The sequence below is a fragment of the Osmerus eperlanus genome, chromosome 18, assembly GCF_963692335.1.
Source record: "Osmerus eperlanus chromosome 18, fOsmEpe2.1, whole genome shotgun sequence".
Classification (NCBI taxonomy): Eukaryota; Metazoa; Chordata; class Actinopteri; order Osmeriformes; family Osmeridae; genus Osmerus; species Osmerus eperlanus.
In genome coordinates this window covers 7,466,570-7,489,265 of record NC_085035.1, presented here as the reverse complement: position 1 = coordinate 7,489,265, position 22,696 = coordinate 7,466,570, and the positions used below count along the sequence as shown (strand labels likewise).

Here is a 22,696-nt window from a genome sequence, read left to right as displayed (position 1 = left end):
CTTATCCACCACTCTCTCGCCTGTACTACTGTAACTGAATGGGAAACCGAAGTTTTCCCAAACTTGCAATCTTAAAAAGGCCGGCGGGGCCTCTATCTCTCGTGGGTCGCCACCACTCGCCATACTCGTCCTTAGTGCTTCTAGCTCTGACTCATGGCGGCGCCAATCAGAGCTTCAGATTAGATGTCCCTAAAGAACACGAGTATCTAACAGTAGTTCCGCATTACATGAATGAATTTGCACGCAAGCTTTATTCATTTTTATACCGTGTATTCTCCGTGTAATTTCACGCACCTAACCGCGACGCCCGTACCGTACGGTTCGGTACGAACACATGTACCGTTCCACCCCTACTGATGTGGTATACCTACTCTTTTAATAATTATAATGACATATGTCATTGATTCATTTCATTATTATATGTTTAGGCGACACACACTTAAAACAATACTGTACATTTCATTATCACTTAACTGTTAACTTGCTCTGATGACTAATAGCAGTGCAATAATATAACAAATATGCTTGTTTAAGTGGAATGTTGCAATGTTTCTTTAGAGAATACCTGAATTATCCATTTGTTTTACTTTTTTCCATACATTTGAAGCCCAGTCACCCACTGACAATATACCGGCTCACCGAAATGCACATGTGATTGTACTCCTACTTTACTCGCCTTAAATATCGGGGTTTAAGATTGGTGGATTTTATGAAGGTGTCATGTACAGTGTTTCCCCTAGGTGTACGATTTTGAGCTTCGGCCCACCGCCTAATTAGTCTGCATTTTTGCAGACTTTAGCTAAGGGAAATGCCCACAATTCACAGCGTTGTGACGTGAAACACAAGGGTTACCAGGGGATGCCCAGAAGCGAGAAAAAAATCCCAGCAAACCTGCTTCATAAGACAAGAAAGAAGCAAACAAACAAGCATGCATGGAAGGAACAACCAACCCTGACGTAAACATAGTTAGAAATAAAAGTTAACATTAAAGTTCATTAATGGTTAATATAACTAGGACTGTGTGTAGTTTGTATTTTGAAGATAAATTCCAAATATACTTTCATCAGATTTGATCCAACAACATTACCATTTTGCAGATAATGCAGCAAAGTGCTGTACCATTCCAATTTATAGCATTTTGAGCCCTTGCAGCCTCTGCACTCAGTCACTTACTAGGCAACGTCAAGAAAATCTGTGAGGGTTTAGTGGGACATAGGGAATGGGGCCCTACATGGAGAAAAGTTGCTGTGTGCTTTAACCATGGGGGAAGTGCAAATTTAATTAAAACTGGTTGCATAGGCCTAGCCCAAGTTCCGGTGTCAATTCTGTAAGAACATTTTAAAACTCTGAACGACAGGGATCAAAGTTTTCAGTGCAGTCACTGCCTAATGTTTAGTCAGTTGCTCAAAGACTTATGTTGCAATTGATTTTTGTATATATCAATAAACACTTCATACGGATGGTAATTGGTGGTATTGTGTGCTCGTTACAAACATTTTACAACTAAACTGGTCTTAAATGTCATTCTGCGTAGTATTAAAAAGGTCTTAAAGTCTTAAAACCAACTGTCCTAAACCTAACGATACCATAATGCATACAGTATTCACATAAAATGTGTTTTTATTACTAGTCTTCTCTCTCACCTGCTATCCTGTCGGTCGCTCCTGTAGTGGTCTCTGTCTCGGTGGTCTTTACCGTTGCTGAAGGAGGAGTAGGGCCTCTTCCTGGACTCTGACTTCCTGTAGGGGTCAGACGGTGTGTGTCGGTCCTTGCTGCTGCTGTGTTCACGCTCATGGTAGCGTGATGGGGGGTGGTGCCTCTCTGAGCTGTAGCTGTCTCTGCTGCTGTCGTCATGGTGAGAGTTGTCCTTAAGCCTCTCAATGTCTTGAGGCGACGAAGAGGAAGGACAAGAGTAGGTGATATGTACATGAAGACTTGGGGGTTTAGAATTATTATCTTTAACACTCATAGCCATACATACACACAAAAAAAGGAGTGAGCTGGCAAACATAAACTAGTTGTACCCAAAGTGATGCAAACGTACCTGAATGTTTAAAGCCGTGGGTATTTACAGTGCTAGTGTTCTGGTCAGCTGCCTACAAAATAGTATCTTGTCAGAAACCACACCAACCATAACCTCTTAGAGACATATTAAGAACTTTATTGTTTATAACTTAATTATTAAAAAAAGGGAGTTTCCCATACCTGCGCATTTTCTTGCCTCTTCTTGATAGCGTGTTTATACAATTTATGCAATTTCCTTGCATCGAATTCCGTGAATTTTGAAACAAATATCCAAAGGTTTCTGTATAGAAGTTTAACATTTAGTGACACAATTTCACCTAAACATGTCCAACACACTTTGAAAACATACTTTTACTTCTCTACATGACAAATTAAACGTGCAAGAATTTGTGTAGGAGTGTAAAAACTCAAGTTACTCAAATCAAGTAATCTTAATTGACACATTCTGGTGACCCCCACACAGGACTCATAATTTCCCCTTAGTGATGTGACCCTAATCTAGTTGAATCAAAGAGGAGAATATATGCCTTGTAATAAAAAGTCAAGTGGGGACAGATACTTACTTCCTCCACTGTTTGATCTGCTCTGGGTTGGAGTACTCCTTGAGACACTCAGTGATGTGGTCGCCTATCTTGATGAGGCACTGGCGTGTGTGTTCCAGCTGCTCACGTTCCGACAGGCCCTTCTCTGGCCTGTCCAGCTGTTTCAGCGCTGCCTTCACTGGCCTCATCCTTTCCTTGCACTAGGAGAAAGACCACTGTCAGAAATGGGTCTGAATCTGAGATATACAGTCCTTCCCGGGATTAAGGGTGTGACATTGTACTGTGCCTTGAACCCGTAATCGCATCACAACTACAAAGGTTTTGAATATGGAGAGTCGGGTAGGGTTAAGAAAGCCTAATTACCAGGTTGAATACTACCACAACACTGGGATTTGAACACTGACAGACTTAAGATAGACTGAATGCCTTTTCAAGACATATTATAACAGTTTTAATTGTACTAGTGCACAATGCCCGTGATTCAGTTGGTGATTAAGATGTCGATGAGAGACACCAACAGATTCCTGGAAACATACAGTGCACGGTGCCTGTGATGATGTAGGTGACACACGTAATTACGTGTGTGTCACGTATCACAGTGCCCATGATGCAGTCGGTAAGCAAGATGACAGTGACACACACAGATTTCCGGAATTATAGATGTTGCAGTGCCCCTGATAACTGCTGATGCCAGTTCTTCTCTGTGGCTTTGGTACCTACATTTCTCTGATGACAAGTGAAATTCTCAACAGTACTTGTTCAACCTCCACATCATCTAGTTACTTATGCACATCATACAAGCAATTTCTCATTAAAAAAAAACTGCCAGTAAGTGACCCCCGTTGGATGAATCTGCCATTTCTAAACATTTATTATGTACTTTTTGAATCCAACACTAGCCTGGGTACCAGACCAATCGGCAAGCTCATGATTGGTTTGCTCTGGCAGATGGGTCTGGCCACCCTCCCATTCAAACAGATTATACTCCGGCATGAAAAGTGTTGGGCCAATCACAAAAAGAAATCGGATATAGGGCAAGTTTTTTTTATACATCTGAATCAAGATCTACATCAAGGACACGGCACGCATGATCATCACCCTATGAATCCCATATAATTTAATACTTTCTTCCATGAAACTAATCAACAACAACAACAAGCTTTTCAGTGTCAATGCAAAGACAAATGTTCAAGGATTAGAGGCCAACTGAGAACCTTTGAAGGACCTACCACACTGAAGGTCTTCTGGTCAAGTTCCTCAGATTCCTCTGTGATGGGCACAGTCTCCCCCCCCCCAGCAGTGATGTGGACAGGAGTGTCTGAGGATTTCTTGGCCTTCTCTCGTACCTCCGCTTTTACCTCACTCAGCTGCAAGGAAAGGCAAAGGAAGGATTACATAAGAACAGCTAAATGGACATGTTTAAATAGAACAAAGTATTTAAACCCGGATAAAAAGTGACCATTTGTAAACATTTCTCAACCATCTCCCCTTTTCACTGACCTCTTCCTGTATATTTACAGTCTCCACAGGCTTGATATCTTTTTTCTCTTTTAACTCCTTTTTCTCTTTTACATCCCGGTTCTCCTCTTTTTTCTCCTTTTTCACCTCTTTCTTGTTCTCCCTTTCTTTGGGCTCTTTCTCCTCTAGCGGTGAAGGCACGTCCTCTGCCTCGGGCTCCTCTTCCTGCTTCACCACCACTCGTTCGGCCCTGCCCCTTCTAGGTGGTGGCTTTACAGGGACCACCTCCTAGGATGGGACAGAAGAAAAGAATTACGCATATTAAAACATTCATTTTAAGCCTATTGGTGAAAGCAGCTGACCTGCTGGCATTCAACATGCATAGGAGGCAGGAAGAGAAACAACGTAGGTGTAAAGGACACAGGTCTGTATAGGTTCCCTTTTGTTGTATTCATTGAAGAGATGGGCAACATGTTTTAAAGTTTTCAAATACCTTCTCCTCTATCTCCTCGTCCTCAGAGGTCTTGTCCGTAGGGGGTTCTGAGGATGGGCTCTTCACCACTTGGTCCACCTTGGCCGGTTTCACAGCTTTGTTTTTCTTATTCCTGGGTTTCCTCTTCCGCGAGTTTGCCTGCAATACAAACAATTTCAGAAACTTTGAGTGAATTGTCTTTCTTTTGCTTAAAGCCATTAGAACAGAGCTACTGGATTGTAAATGTCCAGGCTACATTAAGTTTAGATTTCTGAAAGAGGTTTGTGTAGAAATAACTATTTTGCTAAATTACCATAATACAACAAAAGTAGGTATTATAGCTATGTAAACTCTGCTAATATAACTTCAAAAAGGCAGAGCATGGCATTGTTCACAACCAGACAAACGTGTGACAGTGTTTATTTTGCGAGGGTAAAGTGTTTACTTTGCAGGTGTTAACTTTTCAACTGCAGTCTCTTGTCCAAAATTTGAATGTTCAAGTGTAGTCTAAAAAGGTATAAAAATCCAACAGCCAAACTCACCGTCCCCGCTTGCCTCTGCGCCTCTTTTTTGGCCAGGTCCTTGCTCAGTAATTTGATGAGGTAGTCGGCTCTTGTCTGCAGTTGTTTGGCCTGAGGCTTCTTATCTGGGTCGTCTGGTAAGAGCTGATTGACACGAATACGCCAAATAAACTAGCACCCACAACAAGAAATCTTTCCCCAATAATCCCATGTTTTCCTTCATAGAAAAACTAAGTAAGACAAAGGAACAATAATTTGGACTGACCTTGTGTGTCAGGTTGAGGTCGGGGTCCATCTTGATCATTTCCCAGCTGCCATACCCGTACTCGTAGATTCCAATAAGGAGGCTTGAGTCGTCGTCCTTCCCCCAATCTATGTCAAAGTGTGCTGCCTTTGAGTGGCATGGAATTGTGTATCTGTGGATAAAAAAAGGTTTGTCAAATAAATAGGCAGTTTATATCACATTCTGCCAGCTGGCTATACTTGTAGCAAGAAAGTGATAATTATCAAGGTTCTCACTTTTTTCTAGAGATCCTTTTCCAGGATCTTTTAATTGTGGAAATTTGATTTAAAAGATGTGCTGTATGTGGCTATAACTGATCTATGAAATCATCTTTTCTTACATGCTTACAAACTATGACAAATTTATATTTGTGCTAATACTGGGCAACCATGTGACATGACTTGTTCACAATGTTTCCACAACATAACCGAGAGCAGCCTATTCAAAATACTTTCATCCATAAACTACCATGTGAACGTTAATATGATCCTGAACAGCCTTTTCAGATTGCCAAGTTATCCATTTTGGGGATCTCTGATAAAGGAAAACAGGAGAATGTTGAAAAAGAATTCCAGGACATTTTACTTTTTCCATGTGTTTTCAATTACTAGAAAATGTGTCAACTGTTTTCCAGGATCCGTGGGAACCTTAATTATGTAGGCTTGTGAGTTGGACAAGAATACAGCCTCTAAAAGGTTTTGTATTTTGTTACATTAAATTTTAATTGTGAACTGTACATGACACACTCCCGAGAAAACAGACAGAAAGAGCGGTGAGGAGCATTTGACTCAAACCAGCTAGTGGCCCAACCTTTTCCTTTCCTCTGGGTCAGCGGGAATGGCCTTGTGGAGCGGCGCCAGCTCCTCCTCATGGGAGATAACCAGCTTGGCGTTCACCTGGACGCCGGAAATTCGGAACGTGGGTCCTTTCACTTTGCCTCTCCTACCACCTGGTGGCAAAACAGAGAATAGAATAGGGGTTTTACCTACTGGTATCTAATTGTACCATTAGTAAGCAGTCTCTCACTATTGAAACAGCAGTAAGGAGCTGCTGGCTGAAGATGTGTATTTTCATGGCTGTCTGGAGAATGTATAAATGTATGAGTAGTACTGATACTACTAGTTAGTAGAGAATGAAGACTTGTGTCCTACCTGAGGTTTTCTCCGGTCCACAGGGGTTCTCCCTGAGGGTCTTCAGACAGCCATTATGAACAGTCTCCGCCAGGCGCTTCAGGTCATACTCCGACTTGTCTACCAACTCTGCATCTCGGGCGATAGCATCCAACCTGAGAGAAGAAAGGGGGAGGTGGGGGAGTATAGACAGAGGACAGTTCATTCGAGACCATTCAGAGGAGATGACACATTCAAACTGCCACATTCAATCCATTTCCATCCAGGATATTTTTTGTAATTCCTTACCTTTCCAATGGTCCACCAAACTTCTTGTAGCTTTTGATAAATCTGAAAAAAAAAAAAAAAAAAAAAAGTGCATTGACAAATTAGGTGCCAGGTCAGGTGGCTGAGCGGTTAGGGAATTGGGCTAGGAATCCAAAGGTTGCTGGTTCGATTCACTGCCGTGCAAAATGACGTGTCCTTGGGCAAGGCACTTCACCCTACTTGCCCTCGGGGGGAATGTCCCTGTACTTACTGTAAGTCGCTCTGGATAAGAGCATCTGATAAATGACAAAAATTACTAAATGTATTCATTACAAATTAATACCCCCCCCAAATTCTGTAGAGAAAAAACTGGTGTGGAGGTAACCTTCGGATTTCGGCATCGCTGAAGCCCTTGATGTTCTCGCGCGGGATGGTCCGTGGTCGCCCTCTCTTTTTGGGCCTCTTGCGATCTGACACAGAATCGCTGTCCGACCCGGAGTACCTCCGGTTCCTGCTCCTCCGACCTTCGTTGCCGTTAAAGCTGATCTGTGACCACAGAGTAACAAAATAATCAACCGTGACTGATTTGCGGGGAAGCAAATTATTTTATAGGTGCATTCTTTGAAATGGTTAACATGGGGCAGTCATTGAAATTAAATGAGATTTATGACTATTCACCAGGAAAAATACACTTAAAGGTTTTTGGGGAGCTCTTGAAACGCTGGACCACTCTTATTTTTTTGAGTGCATGTCCACATTTCCAGAGTGTGTGAGTGAGTAAAGACACATCATTCCCTTACCTGTTTGGCACAGTTCCTCATGCGTGGCAGCAGGTAGATCTCCTGCAGCTCCTTCTGCCTCTCCTCCTCCTCCATCCTCCTCCGCTGTTCCTCAGGGATGATGTCATCCCAGCCCCGTGGATTTCGATCAGAGTCCATCTCGATTCCATCCTCCTCCATTACAGTGAAGTTAGCAAACTGAGAAAGTGTTTGTGAGAAAGATATACAGAAGTGAATAAATATGAGGCTTTAATTTAGGTCATACACAGGGCACTGTTGGTCTGGACAAATATCTCCTTTTACACATTTTAAGAATGGAGGAAGAGATTGTTGAGAGATGGAGATGGGTACCTTGAACTGAGAGAGCAGCTCTTCGCCCACTGTAGAGGGGCCTGGGTCGTTCTCTCGAGTCTCTGCTCTTTTTAGAATCTCGTCGATGTCCATCTCCTGTAGGTGAATGGGTAGATACGAGCAATGAGTTAAATATGTATTGTCAAATAACACAAATGCTAAAGAGATGTGTACATTGATTTCACAAACCTGAGGTTCCTGCTCCTCTCCTTCTTGCTCCTTGAAAAGCTCTTCAGCACCAAACTTTAAGATAGCAGACAGCTCTTCCTTGTTGAATGGAGTGGAACTACAAGAGGGAAAATGCCAACGGTTAGATGATGAGTCTGTTTGTAAAAAAGTGCGTACGTGTGAACAGCGCTTATTGAACAAATTAATGTATGTTTGTATTGGTAAAAGAGTGAAAAAGGAGGATTAATGATAGTGCATGCATGCGCTGTCTTACCTTGAAGGTGCTGCGCCAGTGTGAAGGACAGTCTTTCCTGTAGTGTCCATCCTCTGGATGACCAGGTGGTCCAGCACCATTTTCTTTTTGGCCCTCTCTATGATCTCCTCCTCCACCGAGCTCTTTGTCACCAGACGATAGATATTCACCTGGAGGCCGCACAGGTGCACACATGCACAACCAAGTTAAACTCTGAAGGATACCACACTGGCACTTAACACTAGAAGTGCCAAGCAGGGGTCATTTGACCCCAGTGACGATTTGTTTTATTCTCAAATTCCAGGACAATGCTTTCTTGACTTTTCCTAGATGTGTGTTTTATCACCTAGTATTTTTACATTTTCAAAATCACACCGGGGAAATCTCATTTAAGGCTATTTTGCTCATGCTTTGTTTTAATTGCGCATTCTGCAATCTTTTCCCCTGCCATACAAGGACGCAATTTGCCTTTCCATCAGCAGATGTCACAAGGGTTTCCTTGCACAATTCTGTCATTCAGACAAAGGTTATATAGCCTAAATAAGATGTCTAGAAATGTTTTTATAGTTTATATATAGTCTATAATTAAGAGCAAAATTATGACAAAAATGAATGTGAATTCTATGAAGTGCATTAGCTTCACATGGGCGTTTGTGTGTTGACTGGTAAGCACAATTCTTATGTCATGACATAGCAGGAACAATAATTTTAGTAATCGTAAAATGCAAGTATGTTTTGTAAAGCGGATAAACATAACTAATAAATGCATTTTGCAAATTCAGACATAAGCGAAACAAATCAAATTATATAACTGATCATTTCCAACTATTTCTCTATATGGTAGGCTAAACCATTTATTAATATAATAAGGTAGGCCTAATAAAAGGATATGACAGCATGGGCGAGAGCTGTTAGGATCATATGATCAACAATAGTGTAACATTAAGGCTTGAAGTGTTCTTGAAGGCTTATAATTTATAATTAGAGACACAGACAGACTACAGGGCTCCGTGACTCCCCGATTCGGCCAGCCACACTGTCTCCACTCTCTTTGCACACGACTTCCTCCTTCACAATCAAAGTCCCCCTTTTCAAATTCCCACCTAACATTATAACAGTCCACTAAATAAAATATTTTACAACAGCATTTCTGAAATATCAAGAGGTATAAATGCGTGAGTGAGCATTTTACAACCTCTTACATTTGGTTGCAATGAATGCCCATATTTTGTACAAAGTACGTGAACAATACAATAAGCTAAATTACATTTATTCTTGGGCTGTAAGTAGGCCTATCAGAATGGAATGTTGGCTAACTGGATTTGAGTAAACTAGACAACATTGAAAAAACCTGTTGAGGCCAAATCCGTTGATACACTATGCGATCGCTCATTAGAGGGGGGGGGGGGGGGGGGATATCGTACCTTTCAAACAACCTGAAAGATGCCTTTACAGATATCCTGTACAATACCTGATTAGCCTGTTTATTGTATTTAGTCCATAGATGTAAAGGGAACAAAACGTAGGCTATTCCAAATTGTCTGTTAGGCTAGTTGTTTGTAGTAGATAGGCCACCTTCATGATTTATCAAATGCAACTTTAGTTTTACATGCGCTACTGCCTTTGCCCGCCATCCACACTTGAAACTGAAGTCCCAAATGTTACAGTAATAGCCTACATAAAACCAAAATACACATTCTCAACCAGTATGATATTATCCATTGCCTGTTAAAGGCTACACTGCCTGTCATTTCGAAAGTTGTTAAATTAGGCTAAGCATCAACATGTAGGCTAACATCAAATAAGTCTATAGCCTAGAATTTCCAAACAAATGACATTCATTTTTGCAATACTTGGACCGTGTCGAGAAAATAAATGAAGAACATTACTTGTTTTGCCAGTATAACTGGATCTAATTAGACCCGTTTGACATCCTTGAGCCAATAAATTACATTACAGCTAGAAGGCATGCATCATGTCAGGGGTAAAAAAGGTGAGAAGAATACGGCGAACCCCCGATCCTCTACGGGGGTCCGGGGGCATGCTCCCCCGGAAGGAAATGTATTACATTTTAAAGTTAATCTGGTGCACTTTGAGAGCAAAACCTTAAGATTGCTTTCCGACGGGCATTTCGTTTGGCAGTGTTCAACTTCAGTTCAGTTCAGTTGTCGACGGACTGCTAAGTGTTGCAAACTTTGGGTGTCAAAAGCCCCTGATTGCACGAATCACGTAGGTAACCCATTTCGGTTTCAAAAAGGTGAGTTTCACCTAAAGGTGAGGAGTTTGCATGCCTGAGCTAGACAACAAACTCTCTAATGAACTAATCGTGCAAGAAGCGCCATCTAGAGACTATTACGTGTCAGTAACAACGTCCCTGTCTGAAGACTCAGTCATTTGACCCCTAACCGTGCTTCTAGTAAGCACTCTGCGCTTCTAGTGTTAAGAGATCAGTTCATGAGAATGGACTTTTGCTGGAGAGATTACATATGAAAAGTAGCTTTCAATGGTTATGGAACATTTGATTAAACTTCCAAATCTTTGAACTATTTTGGATGCAATGCTTTTTACTTTGCAGTCACATGTTGTGAATATGTAAATACTAGTGGTGGGCCGTTATCGGCGTTAACGCGCTGCGACTCTTATCGGCGATAAAAAAAATATCGCCGTTAATCTATTCTCAAAGTTGTGTTTGGAGCTGGGTCTATACTACGCAAGCTATGATGACTTTCACCTTGATATTTTAGCGCGGATGTATACCTAGCCGAATTGCACTGTAGGGGGCGAGAACGAGTCTTCGAACCTGTGTGTATGCCTTCTGTATGAAATTATCACATCAAACGTGACGTGCTAACATGGGTGCAGCTATGAAGCCGCCTGGTTTGCTTTAGGGAAAATGTATTTTTAAGAAGCTTCCCAATGGAAACCTCGACAAGACTAAGGTTGTTTGCACCTTGTGCTATGCGGAATTAGTTTACTGTAGGAGTTCTTCCAGTCTCAAATACCACCTAAACACAAAGCATCCCTTAGCTAATGCGGAAGATGCCGGGCCAAGCACTGATGTAGCGCAGGGGAAGAGTTGTCGTCAAACTACGATGTTTGAGTGCAACCGAGGCAAGCCCGTCAGCACAGCTCTATCAGCCAAGCTAACTAATCTAATAAACAGTTAATAAACACAAGTACATCTTATTGAACATAATTTATTTTCATCACCAATTATCATAGTAGAACAGCTTTCTCAAGCAGTTTGTGATGCATTTTGGAAACAGGAGATGAGCTCCTGGTCTAATGCGCCACCTGGCTTGAGAAACCCGTTCTCAAAGACTCACTTTTAGTCATTATTTGGGTAGCACACATATTCTGAATGTCTTCGGCGGAATTCAAATGAACCATTTTAATCTAGATTAATCTAGATTAACGCCAAGATTACAGTGAGATTAATCTATATTTTAAAAAAAAATCTAGTAAATACATAACTGGGCAAGTGGTCATATTACCTGTCTCTTCTGGCCAATCCTGTGAGCCCTGGCCTGTGCCTGCAGATCGTTCTGGGGGTTCCAGTCAGAATCAAAAATAACTACTGTGTCGGCAGATGCCAAGTTGATGCCAAGGCCTCCCGCTCGAGTTGACAACAGGAAGCAGAAGTCCTTAAAGACGAAGCAGGATGGTTACATTTACATTTAGTTATTTAGCAGACGCTCTTATCCAGAGCGACATACAGTAAGTACAGGGACATTCCCTCATGTCATTTGGCACGTCCGGGAATCGAACCAACAACCTTCTGATTAATAGCCCGACTCCCTAACCACTCAGCCATCTGACCACATGGTTAATTATGTTTTTGTTTCATGATTCAACCATTGGTCCACAGAGGAATTGAAAACATGCAGCTAACACCTACCTCAGAGCCTTCTGCATTGAAATGGTCCAAAGCCTGTTTTCTCATTTCTCCCTTGATGGAGCCGTCCAATCTCTACACCACAGTAAAATACATTCATAACTAAATAAATAAAAACATTCTAAGGTCCAGTAAATACCAATGTTGGTAGATGTAACATATGACTTGTTTATTTAAGTAAATACATGTGCATCGTAAGTTAAGAAACTAGATTGAGATAATAAGCGTCATTTTGGACATAACATTCGAGAGAGGGTGGGAATTGGAGTCTGCCTGTGGAATTGTGGGTAGTGTAGTGTGGACAATGACCTGGAAGAGGAACTGGCGGCTCTTCAGGTATTCGGCCAGGATGTCCAGCATCCGGACCATCTGGGAGAAGATGAGGACGCGGTGGCCACGCTCTCTCAGACGCAGCAGCAGCTTGTCCAGCAGCAGCAACTTCCCACTGCTACGGATGAGGTGCTGTAAAAGAGGGATAGCAAGGGAAGAGAGTTTGAAATCGATTCCTTATCGATTCTCTTATCGATGTTCCCCTCTACAGCCATAGGTCTGTGCGTCCTGCACCCCCCCACACACACACTCGTTCTAAACAAATTTCTCAAACTGGCTTTGACTGGCTCTGAAATGAGCTAATACCTACCACCTCTAGGCCTCTTCAGGCCTCTGTTTTCAAAACAAAATCTAGTCGGAGATAGAAACTTTCAGTTTCCTTGTGTTCAAGCTTCTATTACTCAACACCAGTAGTATTTACAGGGGTCCTAACAACAGGGGAAATAACTTCAGTGTCACCTTTCAAAAGAGACCATTTACATGCATGTACTCCAAACGGTTCAACAACAGCTTTCAATGTACTTTGGGTATGTTGTTTAGGCGTTTTCAGGCACATGTAACAGGACTATTAAAAGGTTAAACAATTAAAATGCTAAGTTTAATAATGGATTAAAAATCGATATGTTCAGTTTAATAATGCGACACGCAAACGTTTGCTGATAACACACGCCGCCCCGATAACGTGAAATGATCAATAAGATCAATACTAATGGGAGACGAATGCCGGAGCTAAAATGTATGCTTCAAACGACGGGACAGAAGATAACTAGATCGACTACACACAATAAAGGCAAATTTCTTCACACAGTAACAAGTGGTTGTGATCACTTTTGAGCAGTTTAGCTCTACCTTAGATAGTTAGAGATGAAGCGCGAACGTTAGCTGCGCTGCTGCATGCATCGAACACATGACGTTCCAGTAACTTCATTCCATGCTGTGTGTTCAAATGCTTCTTCGTATTTCCTCCCTTCGACGAAATAGACTTTTTACACGCGTTACAAGTGGCGTTGTTGTCATTTTGTCGTGTGAAATACAACCAAACTTTAGAACGCTATTCTTCCTAGTTGCCATGTTTGCTGCAGTCTGTCTATGCGCAAACTTTTATAGTTTATTCAGACAGTTTAGACTATTTTTAATCCATTATTAAACTTAGCATTTTAATTGTTTAACGGCACAGAGAATCGTTAACAGAATCGTTAAGGAATTTTGCTAACGATTCCAAGGAATCGATCCACTGGGAACCAGTTCTAAACAAGAACCGGTTCTCGATACCCATCCCTATTCATGACAGCTTGCGTTCGCAGATTTCTTGGAGGACCACCCCCCCACCCCCTCAAAAACTGCAAATTTCGCCAAAAGGTGACAAGTTTGCACCCCTGATAGCACCGTTTCTAAAAAGCTAGTATCTCGGTACGGTACCAGTATCGACGCACACACGCATTACACACACCTGTAAAGCCTCAGCTTTGTTGTAGCACTCATTGTCCTCTGGGGGCTTAATGAGGTAGCAGTGATTGCAACACTTCTTAAGTTCCATCATGATGTTGAGAAAGCCAGAAGTGCTGCCCTTGGTGCCTTTACTGAGGGCCTTGTAGTTCCTCGTCAAGATCCACCTGGTAGGACAAACACACACACAAACAAACAAAACCAGGTTAGAAGTGAGGATAAGGAAAATGGGGTCTTCCCATTTAGTAGATAAGCAACAGTGTTCTTTGTAAATGTTAAGAACAGAGTGCATTCAGGTCTTTGTTCCCATCAAAACTGTGCCTATCTGCTCAGTAGAGCAGAATAATTATTTCAGCGTACCATAGTTTCTAGATCAATAGTGTTTTTTATTTAGCAGTGGTATTCTTACTTGTAGTATTGTTTCTGGATGGCGCTCATTTCCACTCGGAGGATCTGCTCCACCTTAGCAGGGAGAGACTTCTCCACATCCTTCTTGACTCGCCGCAGCAAGAAGGGCTCAAGCTCCTTATGCAGACTGGTATAGCCCGAGTCCCTGCCTTTCCCATGCTCTTCCTCAAACAGCTCCCATGAGTGGAACCTGGGCACACACATGAAGAAACGATCATGCACACAACATGAGCATGCAGTGCCAGCAACTTCGAAAGAGACACACACAGGCAGACGTGCACATGGGCAAGTGTAGACATCCACACACAAGCATACTGGGACAAGATGTCATCTGACCTCTACAAAGGATCAGAAACCTACCTAGGAACAGGGACAGCCCACCGAACCGAGCAGCTAGATAAGACTATAAATATGGCATGCCCCTCAAACACACATGCACAAAAACACATGACCTACTTCTCTGGCATAATGAAGTGCAGCAAGGACCAGAGCTCTTTGAGAGAGTTCTGCAGCGGTGTTCCTGTGATCAGAAGCCGGTGGTTGGACTTGAAGTCAATCATGGTCTTGTAAAGGAGAGAGTCATCGTTCTTTAGACGGTGGGCCTCGTCCACTCCAATAAAGGCCCAGTTTACGTTACCCAGGAATGACTGTAGGCAAACAAATAAATATTATATTAGGCAGTGTAAACCGGAATATATTTTGAGAATATAGATGCGTGACACTACAGATGCATTACATTTGTATTACATTTTTTAAGTAACTAAAGTTGAATCAAAACTTTTACATACAAAAGAAGCTCAATTATTAAAAGGGGAGCTCACTTAAAATCCATTCCCTCAATCCATTTCCTAAATCCACCATGCATTAGGGTTGGGTACCAGAATCCGGTGCTAATATGGCATCGGTACCTACACTACCGTTCAAAAGTTTGGGGTCACCAAGACAATTTTGTGTTTTCCATGAAAACTCACTTTTATTGATCAAATAACTTTCAAAATGAATAGAAAATATAGTCAAGACATGTACAAGGTTAATTATTATTATTAGAAATAATTATTTTTATTTTAAATATACATTTTGTTCTTCAAACTTTGCTTCCGTCAAATAATGCTCCATTTGCAGCAATTACAACATTGCAGACCTTTGGCATTCTAATTCTAATCCTTCTAATCATCCATTAGTCTTCTAAGGCAATTAGCAAACACAATGTACTATTCGAACACATACAGTAATAGTTGCTGGAAATGGGCCTCTATACACCTATGTAGATATTTCATTAAAAACCAGACGTTTCCACTTAGAATAGTCATTTACCACATTAACAATGTATAGTGTATTTCTGATTAATTTTACGTTATCTTCATTGAAAAAAACAGTGCTTTTCTTTGAAAAATAAAACATTTTTAAGTGACCCCAAACTTTTGAACGGTAGTGTATATGACCATGATGTACTGGACCCAATCAGAACGCAGATTTCAGTGCCTCATTTCGATGCCACTTAAATGCATGAGCTGACGATTGAAATATTTGCCCTCAGGTGCTCCGAAACAGATGTAAGAAGCATCATCACCTCACATGATAGCTAGTTAAATTATACTGCATTCATCTGGTGTCAGAATAATCTGGGCAAAAATTCCAGACTGAGAAAATTCACATGAATGCAAGTCGGAACAACAACACGTAAAGTTGAATAACATGGCAGACAACAGTGACATTTCTTTCCAATTAAAAAAATCTTATTTAATGTCATCCACCGTTGTTTTGTGGCTCTTTTTATTTTTTTATCGGTTCAGCACCAGAACCATTTTAAAAGTATCGTAAAAACCCATATGATACCCAACCCATATATCATGCTTATGATAAAAACATTTGGTGGGTATTCATTTGATAAATGTTCTGTTTTGTAAACAGAAATGTGTGATTTGAATGTAATTTTCATCCACATAAGAGACAACATCTATGTCTATACAAGCATGGGCATTGATGGAGGTGAAAAGCATTACCAGTGTTTCCCATACATGGATTTATTTGTTTCCGTGTTTTTTTTTGTGTTTTTTTTTGTTTTACTGTTTAACATAGCAAAAAAGTATTTCATTGTAGAGCTGCGTGCAGCGCATTGATGATCTCAGCCCCTTCTAGTCCCGCTTGCGTTCTGTCTCTCTCACAACAACGGACCAGTCTGTGAATAAATGTGAGGGACGAACAGCTTTTTTGCACGCTTCTATTACTTGTTGAAAACCCTATCTACACTCATCTAACCGATACTAGGACATAGCTATGGCTGAGCACCTAATTTTGACCAATTCTGGCTACGCCCCTGCCTACCGCCACAAATATAATCATATTCTGTGGGAAACATGACCTTACCTTGTCTTTCAAGAGAATTTCATATGTTGTGAGAAGGATGTTTAGCTTCAGTCTCTTGTTCTGGACGTGCATCCATTCATGTGTTCTGATCTAATAGGGTATGAAAGAGTACAGGTATAGTGTCTACACCTCTCAAGTCCCATTATCAAGCTCCCTTAAGGTGACCAACAATTATACACAACAAAAAGGAAAAAATACATAAACAAAACAATTACTATCAAACACAAAAATAAACTAAACATGAGGGTTGTTCCATACCATGCCTCTGCTGCGAATGTCACCCAGGTAGACAACAATGTTCATGAGGGGGGCCCAGAGCTGCACCTCTCTCTGCCAGGACGTGAGAGTGGACAGGGGCACCACCAGCAGAAACGGCCCATATAGTTGGTGCTCATGAAACAGGTAGTTAAGAAAGCTGATGGTCTGGATGGTCTTGCCCAGGCCCATCTCGTCAGCCAGGATACAGCTGTTCCCTCTGGAGGGAGGAAGAGAACAGGAATACAAACTTCTATTAACCTTTTTGAGGCTTTCAAACTGGATGTTTAATCAATTGTCAGCAGTTGAAATAGCTGTTTAAGATATTTAGAAGTTTAGAAAAACTATACAAAGGAAAGGAAAAACAAGGAGGAGAGGGACGTACTTGCACCAGGAGTGGGCCATCCAATTTAAGCTGTCTAGCTGGTAATCTCGGAGCTCAAGTCCATCACCTCCAATGTAAGACGGCTGTTTCTTCATGGGTACAAACCTGGGTCTCTGCTTCAGCACCTGTGGAAAAGACAGATGACAGGGCGTCACATGACACTGAAAGCATTTTCCAGGTTTAAAATAATTTCTGCCATTGTGGTATAAATGTGTTTGATATGGTTCTCATACAGTTCTGTCCAGAAATATTTGAATGTGACATGATTATCATTTTGGCTCTGTACACTACCACAATGGATTTGAAATTAAACAACTGAGATGCCATTGAAGTGCAGACTTTCAGCTTTAATTTAAGGGGTTGAACAAAAATATTTTATGAAACATTTTGGAATTGCAACCCATTTTTATACAGTCCCCTTATTCCAGGGGCTCAAGTGGAATTTGACAAATGAATATAATCATAAATACAATTTTCATTTTTAATAATTTGTCAAGAAACCTTTGCAGGCAATGACTGTTTGAAGGCTGGAATCCATGGACATCCAATGTTCCACCAAACATTGGGTTTCCTCCTTTGTGATGCTTTGCCAGGCCTTTACTGCAACTGTCTTCAGTTGTTTGTGGGTCTTAAATGCCTTAAGTTCCGTCTTCAGCAAGTGAAATGCATGCTCGATCGGGTTGAGATCAGGTGATTGATTTGGCCAATGCAGAATATTGCACCTTTTTGCCTTAAACTCCTTGGTTGCTTTCGCAGTATGTTTTGGGTTATTGTCCATCTGTCAAGTGAAGCGCTGTCCAATCAACTTTGCTGAATTGGTCTGAATCTGGGCAGACAATCCTTATACACTTTAGAATTCATCCGGCTGATTCCGTCTTCTGTCACATCAAAAAACACTAGTGTCTCAGTGCCATTGGAAGCCATGCCTTCCCATGCCATCAAACTAGAGCTGACCGATAAAGGATTTTTAAGACCGATATCGATACATATATTTGGTGATTTAAAAATCTGATATATCGGCCGATATATATATATATTTAAAAAATCCAGAAACAAGTAACAAAACACTGCCGGACTCTGGCTGGATCAGTTGGTTGTAGGGTTTGTGGCGTTCTAAACACAAGTGTTGCCAAAGAGAGCAAATAGTGTCCTGCTGAGGTGCACATCGAGACCGCCGCATTGACTGCGAGTGATCAAGGCTGTTGTTTAACATTGAGTTTAGCTAAACCCTAGTCTCATCGGAAGAACTTAAGGGACAGCAGTTAGATAACTAGTTTACACTGGTCAAAGAATAGCTAGCCAGTGAGTCAGTTTCGGTTTCAGGGTACTCAAGCTGCCTTTTGTTTGATAGTAATTGGGGGCGTGGTAGAATCTAGGTTTAAAAAGCTGCGGTCACCTGGAATCAGCTGAGAGCAAATAGTGTCCTGCTGAGGTGAACATCGAGACCGCCACATTGACTGCGAGTGATCAAGGCTGTTGTTTAACATTGAGTTTAGCTAAACCCTAGTCTCATCGGAAGAACTTAAGGGACAGCAGTTAGATAAACTAGTTTACACTGGTCAAAGAATAGCTAGCCAGTGAGTCAGTTTCGGTTTCAGGGTACTCGAGCTGCCTTTTGTTTGATAGTAATTGGGGGCGTGGTATCTGCGCATTAGCATATTTAGGCGATTAGCACTGCAGAGGCAGCCTCGTCTGGCAGCCTCGGTGCACGAAGACTCGGTCGAACAAAGACAGGGAGTCTACCTGCGGGAGTCCACCGAGGATGGCCGACGAGGCGGATCACCTCTTCTGATAAGTATCACCCTATTTGTATTCTAATCCACACAGAACATATTCATAGCTAGCATGTGTTTCTTCAGCATTCCCGTTCATTACACTACTCGTAGATATATCACAAAGTATATACGGTCAACTTCTAACCTTCACTACCTATCCAGATCTTCTCGACCTGCCCTCTCTCTTTCTATAGGGCTCTGGAACTGCCAGTCTGCTGTGAACAAGGCAGACTTCATCCCAGCGTTTGCATCTCATGCTTCTCTTCATGCCCTTGCGCTGACAGAGACATGGATCCGCCCTGAGAACACTGCAACTCCAGCTGCTCTCTCCGTCAACCACTCCTTCACTCACCCCGCTCAACCGGGCGGGGTGGTGGGACAGGGTTGCTTCTTTCCCCACATATTAAATACACATCCACACCACTCCCTGCTACTGCCAAATCATTTGAACACCATTATGTGATGCTAACTGATCCTATCAAAGCATGCTTAATTGTTCTTTATCGCCCACCAGGCCTGCTAGCCGACTTTGTGGAGGAGCTGGACATGCTCCTCAGCGTCCTCCCGGATGATGGAACCCCCTGATAGTCCTTGGGGACTTCAACATCCACCTCGAAGGAACGCAGGCCGTCGACTTCTTGTCTCTCCTGACCTCCTTCGACCTGACGCTGCTGAGCACACCGGCGACCCACAAAGCAGGCAAACAGCTAGACCTCATCCTGACACGTAACTGTATCACTGACTTAACCTCTGTAACCCTCCTGCCCGTGGCTTACGGATGTTATTCGTGAAGAACGGTCCACCCTTTGGGCAGCTGAGAGGAGATGGCGCAAGTCCAAAGGCCGTCTGGACCTTGATAAGTATCACTCCCTCCTCAAATCCTTCTCTTCTCACATAACTGGTGCTAAAACCCTCTACTTTCTGAACAAAATTAACTCAGTTTCAAACCCCCACAAACTTTTTTTATACCTTCTCCACCCTTCTTAACCCACCTCCCCCACCCCCTCCCTCCACCCTGACAGCAGACGACTTCTCCTCCTCCTTTGAGAAAAAAGTCGCCGACATTAGCAGTCGGTTCCCTAAACCCACCTTTCCTACCCTCTCACCCTCCATGACTGACCCAACTAAATGTCTAAACTCTTTTTCTCCCCTGTCTGAGGCAGAGATCTCTGACCTCATTCTCTCTCATCGCCCCACCTCCTGTCCCCTTGATCCTATCCCCTCCCCTCTCTTTCAAACCATCTCCCCCTCCATCATAACTTTTCTTCTCCATGTCCTAAACTCCTCTCTTACCTCCGGCACCTTCCCCTCTGCCTTCAAACAGGCTAGAGTTACCCCTCTACTCAAAAAACCCTCCCTTAACCCTGCCGTCCTCCAGAACTACAGACCGGTATCACTGTTACCCTTCTTTTCAAAAACAATTGAACGTGCTGTATCTAACCAACTGTCAAACTTTCTCATAACAACCCACTTGACCCCAACCAATCAGGCTTCAAGACTGGCCACTCCACAGAGACTGCCCTCCTTTCAGTCACCACTGCCCTCCAGTCTGCCAGAGCGGCTTCCAGGTCATCCGTCATCATTCGGCTGGACCTTTCTGCAGCGTTTGATACGGTTAACCACCAGATCCTGCTATCCAGACTTTCTGAGATGGGCATCACAGGCACTGCACTCCAGTGGATCTCATCCTACCTGTCGGGAAGATCCTACCAGGTCTCCTGGGGAGGCAAACTGTCAGGCCCTCGCCAGCTCTCCACTGGTGTCCCACAGGGCTCCGTCCTTTGACCCCTCCTCTTCTCTCTGTACACCACCTCACTTGGACCAATCATCACCTCCCATGGCTTCTCCTACCACTGATAAGATGATGACACGCAGCTGTACCTGTCGTTCCCCCCGACCGATCCGGGGATCTCAGCTAGGATTGAGGCCTGCCTCACAGACATCTCTGCCTGGATGACCGAGCACCACCTCCAGCTGAACCTCGCCAAAACAGAACTTCTCATCATCCCGGCTAAACCCTCCATCTCCCACGATCTCTCAATCACCCTGGGATCTGCGACGGTGACCCCTTCATCCTCTGCCAGGAACCTTGGGGTTACCATGGACGACGAGCTTTCCCTCACGGCCCACATTGCTGCGGTCTCCCGGTCGTGTAGATTCACCCTCTACAACATCCGGAAGATCAGGAGATACCTGTCTGAGCACTCCACCCAGCTGCTAGTCCAAGCACTTGTCATCTCCAAGTTGGACTATTGCAACTCGCTGCTCGCTGGTCTCCCAGCATGTGCAACCCGCCCTGTTCAGAGGATTCAGAACGCAGCGGCCCGCCTGGTCTACAATCTACCCAGACGCTCCCATGTTACCCCGCTCCTCATCTCTCTCCACTGGCTACCTATCATGGCCCGTATCAGATTCAAGACCCTGGTATTGACCTTCCGAGCAGTGAACGGGACTGCACCCGTCTACATCAAGTCTCTCCTGCAGCCTTACACCCCCACCCGTCACCTACGATCTTCTTCAGACAACCGCCTGGTGGTCCCACCGCTCAAGACCGCCCGGTCTCAACACAAGCTCTTCTCCTGTCTGGCCCCCCAGTGGTGGAATCAACTCCCCACCTCCATCAGAGACACTGACCACCTTCAAGAAAAGGCTCAAGACGCACTTGTTCCGGGAGTACAACGGTACTTAGGAATGGTTCGCTTGACCCGATGTTAGTTTCCTCAAGGATCACAATGACTCTTGCTTAGAGACTTGTTGCTCTTGTGGTTAGTGGTAACTGATTTAAATTTTTGTACTCGCTGTGATATATTGTTGCTTGCTTTTTCCACAGGTACACTTGCACTTATAGCGGTTCATGTTGTTTAATTGTAACTTGTTTAACTACATGCGCTTATGGTTCTTCCCTTTGGCACTTACTTTGGTTGTTCACAATGTGTGCTTCATGTTTTGGCTACTCGCAATGTTTTTGTGGCTATCTTGTTGTTATGATCAGTGACCTATGCACTTTGTAAAGCTCTCTCTTGGAAGTCGCTTTGGATAAAAGCGTCTTCTAAATGAATAAATGTAAATGTTGCCAACAGGGACGTTGTAGTGCCCTCTGGTGGACAAACTATGCAACGCCAAAACACTCATAACACGGTTGAAGGGTGTTTCGTCTGTTTCTTTTATATTCATTAAGCGGCCATTATGAGCCTTGATTTTTTACCTTGTTTGTTTGTTTGTATTGTGAAGGCATAAAACATATATCGTCCATTATAAATGCTGATACCGATAGTTTGGCTTATATCAGCCAATAATATCGTCTTGTCGATAAATCGGTCGGGCTCTACATCAAACAGCCTCCGTGTTTTACAGATGTAGAATGCTTTGGATCATGAGCACTTCCAAGCCTTCATACTTTTACTTCCCATCATTCTGGTACAGGTTGATATTAGTTTCGTCTGTCCAAAGAATGCTGTTTCAAAACTGGGATGGCTTTTTTTTTTAATGTTTTTTGACAAATCTGGCCTTTCAATCCTGGAGACATAGCTTAAATGGTTTGCACCTTGTGGTGAACCCTCTGTATTTGCTCTTGCTCTTCTCTTTATAGTAGGTTTGGATAATGATG

The 22,696-nt window shown here is 42.8% G+C and overlaps 1 protein-coding gene across 3 annotated transcripts in view; it reads right to left on the bottom strand.

Annotated features, from left to right (window-relative positions):
- Nucleotides 1-22,696, bottom strand: part of chd1 (chromodomain helicase DNA binding protein 1) — a 48,958-nt gene that overhangs the window by 9,933 nt on the left and 16,329 nt on the right. For all 3 annotated transcript variants that reach the window (XM_062483850.1, XM_062483849.1, XM_062483852.1), the window contains exons 11-36: nt 17,315-17,439; nt 16,933-17,149; nt 16,675-16,764; nt 14,764-14,954; nt 14,309-14,497; nt 13,904-14,066; nt 12,433-12,585; nt 12,127-12,198; nt 11,723-11,872; nt 8,250-8,398; nt 7,997-8,093; nt 7,808-7,903; nt 7,478-7,654; nt 7,063-7,223; nt 6,720-6,761; nt 6,453-6,586; nt 6,112-6,250; nt 5,284-5,434; nt 5,040-5,162; nt 4,519-4,656; nt 4,068-4,313; nt 3,797-3,934; nt 2,589-2,767; nt 2,206-2,305; nt 2,045-2,096; nt 1,644-1,884 (exon numbers count right to left, since the gene is read on the bottom strand). In XM_062483850.1, coding sequence (XP_062339834.1) covers nt 1,644-1,884; nt 2,045-2,096; nt 2,206-2,305; nt 2,589-2,767; nt 3,797-3,934; nt 4,068-4,313; nt 4,519-4,656; nt 5,040-5,162; nt 5,284-5,434; nt 6,112-6,250; nt 6,453-6,586; nt 6,720-6,761; nt 7,063-7,223; nt 7,478-7,654; nt 7,808-7,903; nt 7,997-8,093; nt 8,250-8,398; nt 11,723-11,872; nt 12,127-12,198; nt 12,433-12,585; nt 13,904-14,066; nt 14,309-14,497; nt 14,764-14,954; nt 16,675-16,764; nt 16,933-17,149; nt 17,315-17,439 — 3,713 coding nt within the window. The remainder of the gene's footprint in view (nt 1-1,643; nt 1,885-2,044; nt 2,097-2,205; nt 2,306-2,588; nt 2,768-3,796; nt 3,935-4,067; nt 4,314-4,518; nt 4,657-5,039; nt 5,163-5,283; nt 5,435-6,111; nt 6,251-6,452; nt 6,587-6,719; nt 6,762-7,062; nt 7,224-7,477; nt 7,655-7,807; nt 7,904-7,996; nt 8,094-8,249; nt 8,399-11,722; nt 11,873-12,126; nt 12,199-12,432; nt 12,586-13,903; nt 14,067-14,308; nt 14,498-14,763; nt 14,955-16,674; nt 16,765-16,932; nt 17,150-17,314; nt 17,440-22,696) is intronic.